The 17,061-nt window shown below is 40.3% G+C and overlaps 2 protein-coding genes across 2 annotated transcripts in view; both read left to right on the forward strand.

Annotated features, from left to right (window-relative positions):
* Nucleotides 1-17,061, forward strand: part of LOC102877386 (tetratricopeptide repeat protein 23-like) — a 204,662-nt gene that overhangs the window by 149,576 nt on the left and 38,025 nt on the right. The window lies entirely within an intron of this gene.
* Nucleotides 16,449-17,061, forward strand: part of LOC102875388 (protein MAK16 homolog) — a 3,149-nt gene continuing 2,536 nt past the window's right edge. The window contains exon 1 of the mRNA XM_006902389.1: nucleotides 16,449-16,957. Within this exon, the coding sequence (XP_006902451.1) occupies nucleotides 16,449-16,957 (509 nt within the window). The remainder of the gene's footprint in view (nucleotides 16,958-17,061) is intronic.

Raw genomic sequence — 17,061 nt, forward strand, 5'->3', positions numbered from 1 at the left:
CTGATATTGAGCTTCTCCACCGAGTCATGTTAGAGAAGATGTAAATGTGAGAACTCTCATAAACTGTTGGTGAGATTGTAAAGTGTTACAACCACGCAGGAAGGCAGTTTGGAGTGTCTTCAAATAGTTGAACACATAAGCTCTGTATGACCCAACTATTCCACTACTAGGAATATACCCCAAGGAAATTAGAACTGAGATACAAATGGCTATTTGTACACCCATTTTTATAACAGCGTTATTCACCCTCACAAGAACATGGAAATAGCCCAAATGTCTAACCACAACTGAATAGATTGAGACATTGTAGTACATTCACATAATGGAATACTATGTAGCACTTGGGAACAACAATTTCTAAAAATACTACATAACTTGGGAGAGACTGGAGAACATTGTGCTGAGTGAACTAACACAGTCTCATAAGGATGAATACTGCATAAGACCATTATTGTAAAAACAGAATGATAACTAGTAGAGCATGTATATGGATCCAAGGGGAAAAGGGTTGAGAACAGAGGGGTGAGGATGGATAGGGATGAAATCACAGGGTTGCACAATTTGGTGGGTGGAGGGAGGGGGTAAAGGAAATGAGAAAGATCCATCAGGGATCTGAAAAGATAGGATAATGATGGGCATAGTCCAATGATGATTAATTTTATAAAACACAATGCATGGATGGAGCTCTGATGGCCTAGTAGCAAGAAGCTATATACTGCAGCCCCAAAAGAGCAGTTCAAATCCACCAGATGCTCCACTGGAGAAGGAGGGGCAATCTCCTCCTGTCCAGTCAGATCTGATTTGATGGTACATAACAAGAAAAAAAAATACATGGGAATTATTGTATGAAAAACAATTTGAATGAAGAATAGTGTAAAGCACAATCTATATGAAACTTTGCATGCAAATAATATAGAATAATTTTTAAATATCATATTTTGGTTTTCATGCACTGGTCTTAAATATATTTGGCCTTAATTTGAACGTGGAGCATTTCTCCAAATTACTGAGGAGCACTGATGTCACTTGAGGACTAAGGTTTGTCTGATTTAGGGCATGGTCTTTCCCACCACATGCCATGCTGAACAATAAATAAGGATGGCAAAAGAAGATTTGATGCCTTTGAGCTGTGGTTTTGGAGAAGAGTACTGAACATCCCATGGACGGCCAAGAGAACAAAAAAAATGTCTTGGAGACAGTGCAACCAAACTGCTCCTTAGAAGCAAAGATGACAAAGCTTTGTCTCACATAGTTTGAGCATGTTGCTAGGAGAGGCTGTTCCTTGGAGAGGGATATCATGCTCGGAAAGTTGAAAGGTCTGCAAAAGAGAGGAAGATCTCAACCAGGTGGATTGACACAGTGACTGCCACAATGAGCTTTAGTGTGTCAGGAAGTGTGAGGATGCCATAAGATAGGACAGGGTTCATATCTCTTCTTCGTAGGATTGCCATGGTTTGTACTCACCTCAACAGTACCTAACATAACAATTGCTAGTGATTTTAAACATTTCCTTATATATTTGTTGTCCATCTAAGTATCCTTGGTGAAGAGTTTTTCTCATGTGTTCCGCCCATTTTGTAAACAAGTTATCAGTGTTTTTCTTGTTGAGTCACCTGTGTTGTTGTTGTTGTTGTTGATTGCTATCAAGTCGAGCATGACTCATAGCAACCCTATGAACAAAAGACCTGAAGCCTTTCTCTAACTATCGTCACTTATCAAAGTTCATAGAGTTTCCAGAGGCAAACTGTTTAGGAAGTAGGTGTCAGTCCTGCTTCCTGGGAGAACAACCAAACACTGTCCACCATGCATAAACATTATGGCATTTGATAACCCAGTGGCACAAAGTTCAGCATCACAACAACCCCAGGTTGCCTCAGTAAAGCATATTGACAGAAAAGCGCTGTACCACTCAGAAGAATGTTCCTCCAAAATACTATAACAATCGGCTTTTAAATACAAAGGCCCTCCCTGAGGTCTTGTTGACGCTAAACAAAAGGCTTAAATAAAAAACAACCAATATAGTATGTTGTTGTTTTTGTTGTTGTTGTTATGTGCCTTTGAGTCCGCCTGCAATATATTGCAACCCTATGAACAATATTATGAATCAATACTTCATTTCTTCTTGTTGTCAAGTAATATTTTACTGTATGGAGATACCACATTTTATTTATTATCATCCAATGGACGCCAATAAATCTTGTTGCAAAATTTGACTTAGTGTTGGACTGTGAGTTGTTGGGTTTTTTTTTAAGTGAACCTTAGTCTATTTTTTAATTTTGTTATTGGTTTTGTTATACCAAAGAACCTCAAAGGACCAAGACTCATTTATGCAAGAATAAAGAATGCTTTATGTTGCAGAATCGTTTTCTGCATGCAGAGCCTCCCTCCCTCAGTGGAAAGATGGCCCGCAACAGAGCCCCGAGTCCCCACCCGCAATTGTTTTTAAGGCCTTCATGGATGCTTCTGTCTGGGACAGGGAGATTGGGAACACGGTTGGTGGGCAGGGGGATCAGTCATGTGGGTTGGCTTTTGGTAGGTAGGCTACTTTGTCCGCCTTTGCCTTCTCTGGGTCATGTACACACTTTTTCTATCCTTGCTTTGAGTCACGTAGGGTGAGTTAATCTTAAACTTTGCAAGGACAGATGAGACTCCACCTGGTGTATCTGTGTTTTCCCTACCCTTCCTAAGCTAAGAATTTTTCTTTTTAAAGTTGGGTTTGAGTCAAGCTTCAGGTGGGCGCCAGACATACAAAATGGGGCTTATGCTGTCCCTTCATTTTACATATAATCATCCATATACATCTTGTTTTGTACCTATACTTTATGTATTATACATTTTATATGATTAAATATCATTGCTTTATGTCTATTATCAATTCATCTGGTATTTTATGCTTAGTTTCTCTAAAAGGCAGACCATAATGTCTTGAGCGACTTTTCATGGTCTTTTATTAGCCACAAGTCCACTATGGAGGGTGTACATAACCAGTTCATACCATTAGGGTGGCACTCCAAAGAGATCTCTAGAAAAATATATGAAATGAGTGCTTACAAACATCCCTGATCCAGCAATCTCATACTAGATATATATCCAAATGATGCATAGGTGCATGAATATTTATGTTTATTCCAAAACACATAATTATACAGAACCTGAACATATAAGATGAAGTCTTTAAAAGAAAAGGGGTTACTGCATGTGTTTAAGAAAGAGTGTGCATCGGATTGAGTGTGCATCAATTTTTTCAGCATACATTTCTAGTATGTATACTGAACATATAAGCAATGAAGAATGTGGTATCCAGATCAAATGAAGATTGATTAACAACCTGTAATATGGAGATGACACCACTTTCTTGTTGACAGTAGACTTGAAGTACTTACTGTTGAAGATAAAAGATCTTTTATTACAGATTATATATCAATGTAATAAAAGCAGTATGGAGATAAGGTGCCTTCCTGATGCATACCTTTCCTGATCCTGATCCTGATCCTAAACCATGTTGATTTGCCTGCTACTCACAGTGACCCTATTTACATCAGCCCTAAAACCTTCTCTATCCTGTGCCAATCTTATTGTCTCTGACACACCACCCCCATTACCCCAGTCACTGAATCAATCCATCTCATCAAGGGTCTTCCTCTCTTGCACTATCCCTCCAACCTCCCAATCATGATGTCCCCCTCCAAGGATTGGTTCCTTCTTGCAACATGTTCAAGGTATGTCAGACAAAGCTTCAAAATCCTTGCCTCCAAGGAATAGCCTGGTTTAACCCTCTCTAGGATGAACTTGTTTGTTCTCCTAGCAGTCCATGATATATTCAGTACTCTTTTCCAGCACCACAGCTCAAAGCCATCAATTCTCCTTCTATCCAGCTTGCCAATGCATAGCAAGTAATTATACAGATCATCGCCTGGATCAGGCGCACCTTACTTTCCAGGCTGACATCATTTCTCTTCAATACTTTGGCAAGATCTCTGACAACAGACTTTCCCAGTGCAATTTGTCTTTTTATTTCCTGGCTGCTGGTACCAAGGGTGTTGATTGTGAAGCCAAGCAAGCTAAAGCTGTTAACTGTCTTGATCTCTTCACCATCTATCATGTTGCTGCCAGTTGTCCCAAAGAATCTTTGTTTTCTTAAGGATGAGCTTTAATCCATATTTAAAGCTGCAGCCCTTGGCTTTCTGCAACAAGCGCTTCAGGTCCTTCTCAGTTTCAGCAAGCAGAGTCGTGTTGTCTGCATAAAGCGGGTTGTTGATGAATCTAACCTCCAATCCTGATGCCACATTTCTCCTCATACAACCAACCTCTCAGATAATCTGTTTCGCATATAGATTTTAAAGGTGTGAAGATAAGACATATCCCTGGCTTACACCCTTCCCAGTTTTGAACAATGCAGTGTTTCCTAGCTCTGTTCTGATTACTACCTCCTGGTCCAAGTATAGGCTTTAAATAAGCACAATCAAGTGTTCTGGGATCCCCATTCTTCTTAGAGTTAGCTAAGGTTTGTTGTGATCCACATAGACAAATGTGTTTGCATAGTAAATGAACCACAGATAGACATTCCTCTGTTACTCTCTGCTTTCAGCCAAGATCCATCTGGCATTAGCTACAATATCCCTAGGACTACGGCCTCTTCTAAACCCAGCCTGCACTTCTGACAGTTCTCTGTTGATGTGCTGTTCCAGTCCTTTTTTTATAATCTTCAGCAGAATCTTGCTTGCATGGATATTAATGATATTGTTCAATAATTTCACATTTTGTGGGGTCACCTTTCTTTGGAGTGGAAACAAATATAATCTCTTCCGGTCAGTTGGCCAAGTGGTTGTTCTCCAGATTTCTTGGCACAGCTTGGTGAGCACATCCAAGGCAGCGTCTGTTGGAATATATCAAGTGGTATGCCACCAATTCCTGGGGCCTTACTTTTTGGCCAATTCTTTCAGAGCAGCTTGAACTTCCTCCTTCATCATCACAGGTCCTTGCTCATATGTTGTTTCATGAAATTCTTCTGTGTCTGCCAATTCCTTTTGGTATAATGACTCTGAATACTCTTTCCGTCTTCTTTCATTGTTTCCTGGATATTTTGCCCAAAGCATCCTTAAGTATTGCAATTCAAGGCTTGAATTTATTCTTCAGTTCAAGAAATGGTGAGCAAGGTTGGTCCCTTTGATTTTCTGACTCCAACTCCTTGCACATTTCATAGTAATACTTTATTTTGTCTTCCTGCACTGCCCTTTGGAATCTTTTGTTCAAATCCTTAATATCTTGATTTTTTTCCCTTTGCTTTGGCTTCTCAGCACTCCAGTGTAATATTCAGAGTTTCTTCTGACATCCACCTTGGTCTTTTCTTCATTCATCTTTGCAATGACCTTTTGAATTCTTCCTGGATGATACTTTTGAGATCCTCCCACAGCTGATCTGGTCTTCACTCATTAGTGTTCAAGATCTCAAACCTGTTCCTGAGATGGTTTTGAAATTCAGGTGGGAAAAACTCAAAGTAGTATTTTGGTTCCTGTGGACTTGTTTTCATTTTCTTCCACTCCAGCTTGAACCCACGTATAAGTAGTTGGTGATTTGTTCCACTATCAGCACTTGGCCTAGTTTTCACAGTTGATAATGAGCTCCTCCAGTGATTCTTTCCACAGATGTAATAATTCCGATTCTTATGCATACCATCAAGTGAAATCTATTTGGATAGCCCGTGTTTATGTTTCTTAGAAAACGTATTTGCAAGGAATAAATTGTTGATTGTGAAAAATTCTATTATTTTATCTCCAGCTTCATTTCACCAAGTCCATGTTTTCCAACTATGGATCCTTCTCTTTTTCCTAACTTTAGCATTTCAGTCGACCATTAATGTATCTTGATCGCATGTTTGATCAATCTCTGACTGCAGAAGGTGTTAGAAATCTTGTATTTTCTCCTCTTTGGTTCTGGTTTTTGGTAGTTTGAATGATGGTGGTATTCACTGGACTTCTTTATATGTGTATGGCTATTACCCAGTCACTCACACGTTGTATTTCAAGACGGATCTAGAAATTACTTTTTTATCTGTGAAAGTAACCCCATTTTCCTCACCTTTTCATCTCCAGCATAGTAGATTATATGATCATCTGACTCAAAATGTCCCATGCCAGTCCATCTCATTTTGCCAACACCTAGTATATCAAAATTTGTGTGTTCCATTTCTTTCTTCACAATATCCAATTTTTCCTACATTCCTAGTTCTCACATTCCTTGTTCCAGTCCCTAGTGTCTGCTTACAGCTGTTCCTCCGCATATGTGTTTTCATTCTTGAGGGCTCAGCCTTAGTTGCCTTATCTGCTCTGTGGTCCACAGTTTTTGAAGGCCTGCTATTTCAGAAGTAGATGGTCAATCCTTCTTCCTAGGCTGTCTCAATTTGAATACTCAAACATTTTATGTAAAAGAACAGATTAAAGATAGTTCCCAATTATAAAAATAACCAATAAATTAGATTCAGTGTTGTCCTGTGCTTTGGCACGTGTGTCTTGAGCCACCCCATTCCCTTCTCCACCAGCATTCACTTCTACTCTCACCTACTCCATTCAACACCAATCTCCCATATTCAACTCTTGATGGCTTGTATCTCCATCTTTCTGGTTTCTGTGATTCCAAACCCTTCAAAATGTTGCCAGTTTCTTCTGCATGCACAGTATATCTTGAGTTTGGGAGATCATAAGTCCAAATACCAGGTGCTAGTATCAGGGAAGGCCTCCTATCTCAGATGGTTCTGAAGGGAAGTGTTTCACCTTGAACATCTGCTCCAGGATTGACTTCTTGTGGCTTAGGTCTTCTTCTTCTCTGTTTGTACTACACTGTAGTTATAATGGAGCTATATAGTAAGTTTTGAGATTAGGGAAAGTGATGCCTCCTACTTTGTTTTTGTTTCAGAAGAAATTTGTTTATTTGGGATCTCTTTCGCTTCCAAATAAAATTGGACATTTACCTTATCAATAAGGTGTTTGACTGTGTTGATCATAACAAACTATGGCTGACTCTGAGAAGAATGGGATCCCAGAACATTTGATCGGGCTAATGTGAAACCTATACTTGGACCAAGAGGCAGTCATCAGAACAGACCAGGGCAACATTGCATGGTTCAAAATTGGGAAAGGTGTATGCCAGGGATGTGTCCTATCTCCATACCTTTTCAACCTGTATGCAGAGCACATTATCCGAGAGGCTGGGCTCGATGAGGAGAAGTGTGGTGTTAGGATTGGTGGAAGATCTATCAACAATCTGCGTTATGCAGATGACACAACCCTGCTCGCTGAAACTGAGAAGGACCTTGTGCACTTACTGCAGAGGGTCAAGGACTGCAGCCTTCAGTATGGACTGAGACTCAATGTTAAGAAGACAAAGATTCTCACCACTGGACCAATTGGTAGCATCAGGATGGATGGTGAAGGGATTGAGATTGTTCACAGCTTCAGTCTGCTCGGCTCCACGGTCAACACTCTTGGCACCAGCAGCCAGGAAATAAAAAAAAAAACATATTGCAATGGGAAAGTCTGCTGTTAGGGACCTCTCTAAAGTACTCAAGAGCAACAGTGTCTCTCTGGAGACTAAGGTGCGCCTGATACAGACCATGGTCTTTGCAATCACTTGTTATGCATCAGAGAGTTGGACAATGACTAGGGAGGATAGAAGGAGAATTGACGCCTTTGAGCTGTGGTGCTTGAGAAGAGTATTGAATGTACCAAGGACTGCTAAGAAAACAAACAGATTCATCGTAGAGAGGGTTAAACCAAGCTACTCAGGGTTAAACCAAGCTACTCCTTGGAGGCAAGGATTCTGGGGCTTCGTCTGACATACTTTGGACATGTTGTAAGGAGAGACAGGTCCTTGGAGAGGGACATCATACTTGGTAGGGTAGAGGGACAGCACAGGAGGGGAAGACCCTCTATGAGGTGGATTGATTCAGTGACTGAGGTAATCGGGATGGGTGTGTCAGAGGCAATGCGATTGGCACAGGATAGAGCAGGGTTTAGGGCTGTTGTACACAGGGTCGCTATGAGTCACAAACGACTCGACGGCACAAAACAACAATAACAACAACAATATCTTTGAAAAATAGCATACTATTTGTATTGGGATAACATTGACCCTGTATATTGCTTTTGGAATGATTGTCATTTTCACAATGTTGAGTCTTCATATTCAAGAATGCGTTCTATTTTTTCCTTTCATCTGATTCTCTTGTTTCTTATATTAATGTTTTGTAGTTTTCCTTATATAGCTCTCCTGTGTCTCTAGTTAAGCTTATTTCATTTTATGAAATAAGTATTTCATTTTATGGTTGGCTATTTTAAATTATATCACTTTTCTTATTTTCTTTTCAGTGTTTTCTTTGTTGCTATAGGACAATCCAGCTGAAGTCCTATAAACTTTGAACCTCTAAGGAACTATTTTCCTAAAGTCATCTTCAAGTCAAACAGTGGGAAGCAACTTAGTGAAATTGTTTTGCTGTAGGCATTTGACTCTTTTAGAGAATTAGCTAAACACAGCCCGTTCAAGGAGCAGGGACACAATACTGGAAAATGTATTAATGTCCTTAATGACTATTTCAACAACCAACTGACCCAGGAAAATTAACATGGCAATGGTCTGTATCACCCTGTGTCACTATCCTTTTTTGGTTTCTGAAGGTAAACTTTGGTATTATCTAACAATCATGTCAGATAATACAGTTTTTCTAAATTATGTTAGGTGACATGATTTTTCTAAAATATGACTTTCTAAAATAGTCAAGTAACCATCTGCTTTTTTTCTTTTTTCTTAAATAAAATTATTATTTTATACTGGTTTACTTACTAAGTTTGTTTACATTGTTTTCTTTTCTTTTTTTCCCAACTAATTTTAATGAAAGTTTATAGAGACTTAGGGTTTCTAGTCATTCATTTTTGCACTTTTCTCCCTCCCCACTCCCGCCAATTCACTCTTCTCCTTGAAAAGAAAAAGAAAAACTCTTTCATTGTTTCCATTGTTTTTTCACACCAGATCTTTCCCATTTCCTTTGCCCACGCCTTCCTTCACCCATCAAATTGCAAGATCTTATGATTAACCACATCCTCCCTCCCACCCCTGGCTCCTCATACATTTTACAATAATGGTTTTATACCATATTTGTCCTTTTGGGACTGAGTTAGTTCACTTAGCATAATACTCTCCAGTCCCTCCCAAGTTAGATAGTAATTTACAAAATCATAGCTCTTGCATGCTGCAATTACATCGTGTGAATGGAACATAATTTTTCAATTCATTCCATTGTAAACCCATTGGTCTTGTTTTTACATGTGATCAGCTTGATTCTGACTCAGGAAAATCCTGTGTACAACAGTTAAAAGCCTTGCTCAACCCCATACCATCCTCATAGTTTCTACGATGTTCAAGCCCATTGTACTTTCATGTTGTCCATCCATCTCCTTAAGAGTCTTCCTTTCTTATTTTTCACTCTCACTTTCCATGCATGATGTCCTTCTCCAAGGACTAGAACCTTCCTAACAACATGATCAAAGTGTGTGAGACAAAGTCTTACAGTCTTGCCTGCAAGAAGCACTCAGGCTATACTTCCAATACAGATCTCTTTGTTCTTTTGGGAGTCCATAATTTAGTTAATACTTACCACCAGTGTAAAGGCATAAATTCTTCTTTGTTCTTTCTTATTCACTGTCCAAATTTTTCATGCATACAAAACATGGAAAGACCATAGATTGGATCAGGCACACTTTGTTTTATAAACTGACTCCTTGCACTTTAAGATTTTTTTAAAGAGATCTTTGATAGCAGTTTTCCCAATGTAGCAGGTCTTGACTATGTCTACCATGGTAGTTGATTGTGGAATTAAGTAAAATGCAGCCATTGACAATTTTAATCTTTTCTCAATTTATCATAATGTTGTCTGTTGGCCCACTTCTGTGGAGTTTTGTTCTCTTGATATTGAGAAGTAAACCATATTGAAGGCTGTAATCTTTGATCTTCTGCAGCAACTATTTGAAGTCCTACTCATTTTCTGCAAGCACAATTGTGTCATCCACCTAATGGAGACAATTGATTAGTCTTCTTTCATCTTGATGCCATGTTCTTCTCCATGTAGTCCAGCTACTTGAATTATTTGCTCAGCATATGCATTTAATAGGTCAGGTGGAAACCTACAACCCTAAAATACACCTTTCCTGATTTCAAACCATGCATTATCTCTCTGTTCTTTTTGAGCAGATGCTTAAGTTTTTTGACATTTTTTTTATAAAAAGCAACCATATGCACAATGGCTCTGAACCTTGTACTCTCCTGAGCCAATCTTATTGTCTCTGACACACTTACCCCCATTATCCCAGTTACTGTGTCAATTTATCTCCTCAGTGGTTTTCCTCTCCTGTGATGTCCCTCCATCCTTACAAGCATGATGTCCTTTTTCAAGTACTGGACCCTTCTGGCGACATGCCTAAAGTATGTGAGACACAGCTTCAAAATTCTTATCTCCAAGGAGCAACTTAGTTTCATTCTCTCTAGAACAAACATGTTTGCTCTCTTGGAAGTCCATGGTATGTTCACTACTCTTCTCCAGAACTACAACTCAAGTCATTGAGTCTTCTTGTATCATCCATAGTCATTGTCCAGCTCTCTGATGCATACAAGTAATTGCAAAGACCATGGCCTGGATTCGGTGCACCTTAGTTTAATCTGAGTCTTAGCCAGATTGATATCATTGCTCTGAAGAGGTCCCTGATGGCAGATTTTCCCTTTTGATTTTCTGACTATTGGTGCCAAGAGTGTTGATTGTGTAGCTGAGCAAGCTGTAATTGTTAACAACCTCAGTTTCTTCTCCATCTATCATGGTGCTTCCATTTGGCCCAGTGGTAATAATCTTAGTCTTCTTTTTTATTATTTTTTCTTTATTTTTTCATTAAATATCAGCTTTTATTAAAGAAAGCTTTATGTTCATTTTTTTATTTTGTGATTTTTAACAAAAGTTTACGGCAAAGTTAGATTTTCATTCCTTCATTGTTGTATATTTTTACCCCTCCTCCCTCTATTCCCCCTCTTCCAGTTCACCTTTTTCTTTTTTTGACATATTCATTCATTATTGTATGGCCCCAAATATTTTCAATCCATAGTTACTAAAATTCTATTTTCTACACTATGGATATAGAGAGCCACCTTTTCCTGAAACCAGGTGGTAAAAAGAGAAATACAGTCTTGTGGTTCTGGAGGCTGTTGGTTTTAGATGCCATACTCTGAAATGCAAAGCTACCCTCTGACTGACATATCTGAACCTTGATGTATCCTGTGTCCTCTTCACCATCTCTGGTGTGTAACAAGTCCATTGTTAAAGTCATATGATCAGTCCATGTTGTTGGGAGCCTTCCTCTCTTTCTCTGACCTACCTTTCCAGCATGATTGCATCATGTCATTTTGCAAGAATTGGACTTTTCAGACAACATATGCCAAATATGTGATACGAAGTTTCACCATCATTGCTTCTAAGGAGCAGCCTGTAAGTTTGAACTTGACTATCAACAGAGCTATGTTTTCTCCTGTGCTCCAGGCAAAGGGGATTTCTTTTTTTTTCTTTTTATATTTTTGTTTTATTTTGTTTATTGTTTATTGTTAAAAACATGTATGGGGGATACAAGGGGGTGAGGGTTGGGAGCAGAAGGGTGAGGATGGGCAGAGATGAAATTGCAGGGCTGCATAATTTGGTGGGTGGGGGGAGTAGGCAAAGGAAATGAGAAAGATCCAGTGGGGACCAGAAGAGACAGGGTAATGGTGAGCATAGTCCAATAGTGATTAATTTAAAATAAAACAAAACACAAAACCAAATAAATTGTCTTATTCCCTTGTGAGTTTCTCATTTGGGAATGGGGCACAGACTCTGGCTTTTTCATGCTGAACAGGGGCATTGATGTGAAGGAGAAAGTGGGAAGGGGAGCCCACGTTAACACCTTACTGGTGGTCCTGTGTTGAAGCTGATTGCCTTCTTGGTCTGTTAGAAGATATTTTCCTGATGTTTACTGCTTTCTAGACTGCAAAGTATTTGCCAAGGTGGGCCCAGTGGGGATGCCTGGCTGAACCCTGAGGCTCCATCCTCCTTGGCTGGAAGTTATATTTCCCTTTTGTCTCTGGAACTGAGTTCAGAGTTCAGATCTGGAGTAAACTCAATGTTAAGGTTACCTATAGGAAAGGGAGCAAACCTAGAGAGAACAAATTCGTGAGTTACAAATAGAAGGGCTTTGGAGGCATTAATTACAGATGTGCTGGGGGGAAGGTAAGGGAGAGTGGCCTAGATAAAATTCTCTGCATACCCTAGGCAGTTTTCCCCTGCGACCTGAAGGCTCTTCCTAGGGGTCAGATTGATACGTCCCAAGGGATAAACAGCTCACCCCAAGGGTTCGGTGGCTCTCCCAGAGGGCCAGACAGTACACCCCGAGGGCCCAGTGGCTCACCCCAAAGGCCAAATGGCTCACTCCAGGGACTGAACACACCCCAGTGGCTGGGTGACACACTCCAGGGCCTGGGCAGCACACCCCCCTTGAAAATTCCCCCACCAAGGTCTAGACCCTGTGCCTCCCTGAAGACCATGGCCGGTGACAGCACCCCCAGTTCTGGAACTGCCACCATTACCCACCTCCCCTCCACCAAATAGTCAGACTGCAATTTGAAGTAGGCATCACTGTCCTCCCCCTTTATAAATGGAGAAGGGAATTCGAGAGTGGTGAAGAGACCCTCCCTAAGTCTAAACAGTTTTTGGCAGCAGTAGTAAAGAGATCAAAAGATGTGGTAAATTGAGGATATCTGCCATCTTGGATATGTTGCTGTTAAGTGTCATCAGTTGTAGGTCACTCAAAGTGACCCTTATCAATCCATTGTGTTGATGATCTTCTTCTCTGGACTGTCCAAGGAAATCTTTACTGATAGCGAGATGCTTTGCTTTATCAAGACCTTCACCTCCAGTATTTCCACTGGCCCCCGGGGGCCTGTGGCTCTCTGGCTGCACAGAGGCTCCACCACACTGGCCAAGGGGCCCAGCACTCACCACTTGGTCTAGGTTAGGGGACCTGTGGGCCCCAGACACAGCAGCGGCATGTAATCACAGCAGCGTGGGCTTGGCGGCAGGCAGAGGGAGAAAGCAGGAGCCATCCATGTTCCCCCAAGAATGCCCGTCCTCCTGATGTTGAGCTACAGTCGACAGTGATGGCCAGCAGTCAACTGCTTGGCTCTTTGGGTACATTTAAATTGCACTGTCTGCTTCATTGCGGCCTACTGGGCTTCCTGCTCACCACACCGTATCTCCTACCGCCACTATCTTGGTTCAGAGACATATTCCCAGAACAAGTCTATTCTGTGGTAGTGTGGAGGCTCCACCACACCAGCTTCAGGGCCTGGTGCCTGCTGTCCATCCAAGGGGAGGGTATCCCTGCGGTCTGACCGCAGGAGCCTCATGGAGCTGTGGTGACAGGATGGGCCGGTGGTGGTGGGGTGGGGGTGGGAGCTGAGAGTGTAAGAGTCAAGATTTGTTCTATATATCTATATCTATCTATCTATCTATCTATCTATCTATCTATCTATCTATCTATCTGGTCTGGCTGCCATCTTAAGTCCTTTGTCCTTGCTTTTCTCAAGTTCACTTCCTGAAAGGACCTCAGCAACAAGACAGTGACTCTAACTCCTGCTGTATGAACCTTACTCCAGTCAGAGTATGCCAAATATTCGTGCCCTTGCTAATGAGCCTGCTTATTTTTAAATTAGCCAATAACTGTGTTCTGCCGCCATCTTCCCTCTCAAGTTCCCCAATCCCCTTGTATCTTCCTGCCCCTCACTCAGTCTTTGCCACTCCAAGCACCAGTAAAAACCCTTGTCTCAAAGCACTGGGGGCTCTGCCATACTGCCACTGCGTGGGGGGTGGGGAGTGTGTGTAAAATCGCTGCTTGAGCTCTTAATAAAATTCCTCATGTTCCTGCAATGGTTTCGGTTCCCTGGTGTCCTTGGGGGACTCACGATTGTGGCACAACAAGAGCCACAGGACTTATTAATTCTTCTTTGAGAATCTTTAATGTCTTGATGTTAAGCCTTGATCCATATTGAAGACCAGTAATCAATTATTTAAATGTTCAATTATCAATAAATAGAGGACTGCCGAGGGCCTTGGTGGCCTGTTTCTACGCAGCTTGCTGTTACTGCAGCTCCTTACATTGTTTCCGCCACCACCACCATCTTGGTTCCCTATTTTTAATTTTTTAATTGAGATTTTAATTAAAGTGTATAAAGAACTTGGATTTCCAATCGTTCATTGTTGCACATTTTCCTCCCTGACCCCACCCCACCAGATCACTTTTTTCTTTGGGAAAAAAAGATATTTCATTGTTACACAATCCCTCACCACCCTGCAGACCACTCTGCCGTGCAACTCTTATTCTGGACTCTTGTCATGCCTATAATACCTGATTATATATTGCTTTTATACAGTTCTCACCCTCATCTGTTTCAATGCCGTGTAGATTATTTATCCCCTCTTTTCTTAATTCCCCCCTCCCGCCCTCATGTCAACCCTGTTCTGTTAAATTTTTCTATTCTTTCAGGGGTGAGGTGATACCTCATAGTTCTTTTGATTTGCATCTCTCTTAGAGCTAGGGATTTTGAGAATTCCTTCATGTGTTTGCTATCTGAACAAACTTCTTTGGTGAAGTGTCTATTTATTTTCTGTTCCCATTTTTCAACTGGGTTGTTTACCTGTATCTTGTTGTGGTACTTGAGTATTTTATAAATTGTAGATATAATTCCCTTATCAGATATGTCATTACCAAATATGTTTTCCCAGTCTGTGGCTTTCCTTGTTACCCTATTGGATAAGTTTTTAAATGTTCATAGGGATTTGATTCTTAGAAGGTCACATTCATCTATTTTCTCCTCTCCTGATTGTAGGTTTTTCAGGATCCTTGAAAGACTGTTCGTGTTGTGGATTAGGGTTTCTACGGTTCTTTCAAGCTTTACTCTAATGAAGTTTATAGTCCTTGGTCTTAGTCTACTTTGAGTTGGTTTTTGTATACGGTGTGAAGTGTAGGTCTTGTTTGAGCTTTCTGTAGATGATTTTCCAATTTTGCCAACACTGTTTGTTAAAAAAGCTGTCATTATTATGCTGAGTGAAATATCTCTGTCACAAAAGGACAAATACTGCATGGTGCCACTGTTGTAGAATGGGACTGACATCAGGGTTGGGGTAAGAGTGAGGAAAAACTGGATAAATTATGTATACTGCATTGAAACAGATGAGGGAGAGAATAATTTAAAAGCAATATATGATAGGGTATTATGGTTATCACAAGAGTCCAGAATTAAGATCACATAGTGGAGTGTACTCGGGGTGGTGGGAGGGGTGCAGGGGGATTGTATACCAAAGAAAGAATTTTTCTTTTACTTTTCGAAGAGAGGAGCAAACTGTGGGGTGGGGGGAGGGCTGGGCAGGGAGAAAAGTGCGACCATGAATGAATGGATGTCCAAAATCTCTGTAAATGTTCATTAAGATTAATAATTTTTTTTAAAAAGTCTGTCATTTCCCCACTTAACTGATTTAATCTCCTTGTCAAAAATCAGTCGACCATAGGTAATTGGGCTGATTTCTGAGTTCTCAATTCTATTTCATTGATCTACATCCAGTAGTTTTCATGCTGAGTCTTCAGGGTTTTCTAAGTATACTATCATATCATCTGCATAGAGAGATAATTTTACCTCCTCTTTGCCAATCTGAATACCTCTTATTTCCTGAGACTTCCAATACAATATTGAATAGGAGAGGTGATAGTGGGCATCCTTGCCCAGTTTTTATTCTCAAGGGGAATGCCTTTAATCTCTCTCTATTGGCTCTCAGGTTTGTGTATATACTTTTTACTATGTTGAGGAAATTCTGCTCTAATCCTATTTTGTTGAGTGTTTTAATCAGGAAAGGGTGTTGGATTTTGTCTAAGGCCTTTTCTGCATCAAGTGATAGAATCCTGTGGTTCTTGTTCTTTGCTTCATTGATGTGATGAATTACATTGATTGTCTTTCTTATGTTGAACCACTCTTACATATCTTTTATGAATTCTACTTGGTCATGGTGAATTATTTTTGAGATGTATTGTTGGATTCTATTGGCCAGGATTTTATTCAGAATTTTTTCATCTATGTTCATAATAGATATTGGCCTATAGTTTTCTATTTTGGTGGTGTACTTAACTGGTTTTGGTATCAAGGATATGTTTGCTTCATAGAATGAATCTGAGAGAATTACATTCTATTCTATTTTCTGAAATAGTTTATGTAGAATTGGTTATCGTTCTTCTTTGAATGTTTGATAAAATTCTCTTGTAAAACCATCTGGTCCAGGGAAGCGGTCCCTTGGAAGAAGCATGGCAGTTTCCTGTGCCTGGCCATGCTGAAGCCCTGTAATCATGCAGTCAGATGATGTTATCTGGGATACACTAGGAAACAAACAATTTTGTTCCTTCAAAATAAGAATGAAGAATCAGGGCTTTTGTAGAAATGAATACAACTTGACTGGACTGTGTAATCAGTCATCCTGTCCCTTGGCAAACAGTCAGTATGCCACTATCAAAGAGGAGAAAGGACAGTTCTTCCTGTATATGAAGGTCATAGAACAAACAGCTTTCCCAAGACGTCTCTGGGAAAGGGTCGGGTTCAGTAAACACTATGAGAAAGCATTGGAGCAAATAGATAAAAATCTGATTTACTGGCCACGTTTTATTCTACACAAATGCAGGCAGAGATTCACCAAGCTCACTCAGTATCTAATTCGAATACAAAAACTTACACTAAAGCGACAGAAGAAACTTGTTCCTTTGAGTAAGAAGGTAGAAAGGAGGGAAAAAAGAAGAGAGCAAAAGGCATTAATATCTGCTCAGTTGGACAATGCCATTGAAAAGGAATTACTGGAAAGACTGCAGCCTACAATATGGATTGAGGCTCAACGTCAAGAAGACAAAGATTCTCACCACTGGACCAATTGGCAGCATCAGGATGGATGGTGAAGAGATTGAGATTGTA

This window comes from Elephantulus edwardii, unplaced genomic scaffold, assembly GCF_000299155.1.
Source record: "Elephantulus edwardii isolate Elephantulus edwardi_28Jun2011 unplaced genomic scaffold, EleEdw1.0 scaffold00403, whole genome shotgun sequence".
NCBI classification, from domain to species: Eukaryota; Metazoa; Chordata; class Mammalia; order Macroscelidea; family Macroscelididae; genus Elephantulus; species Elephantulus edwardii.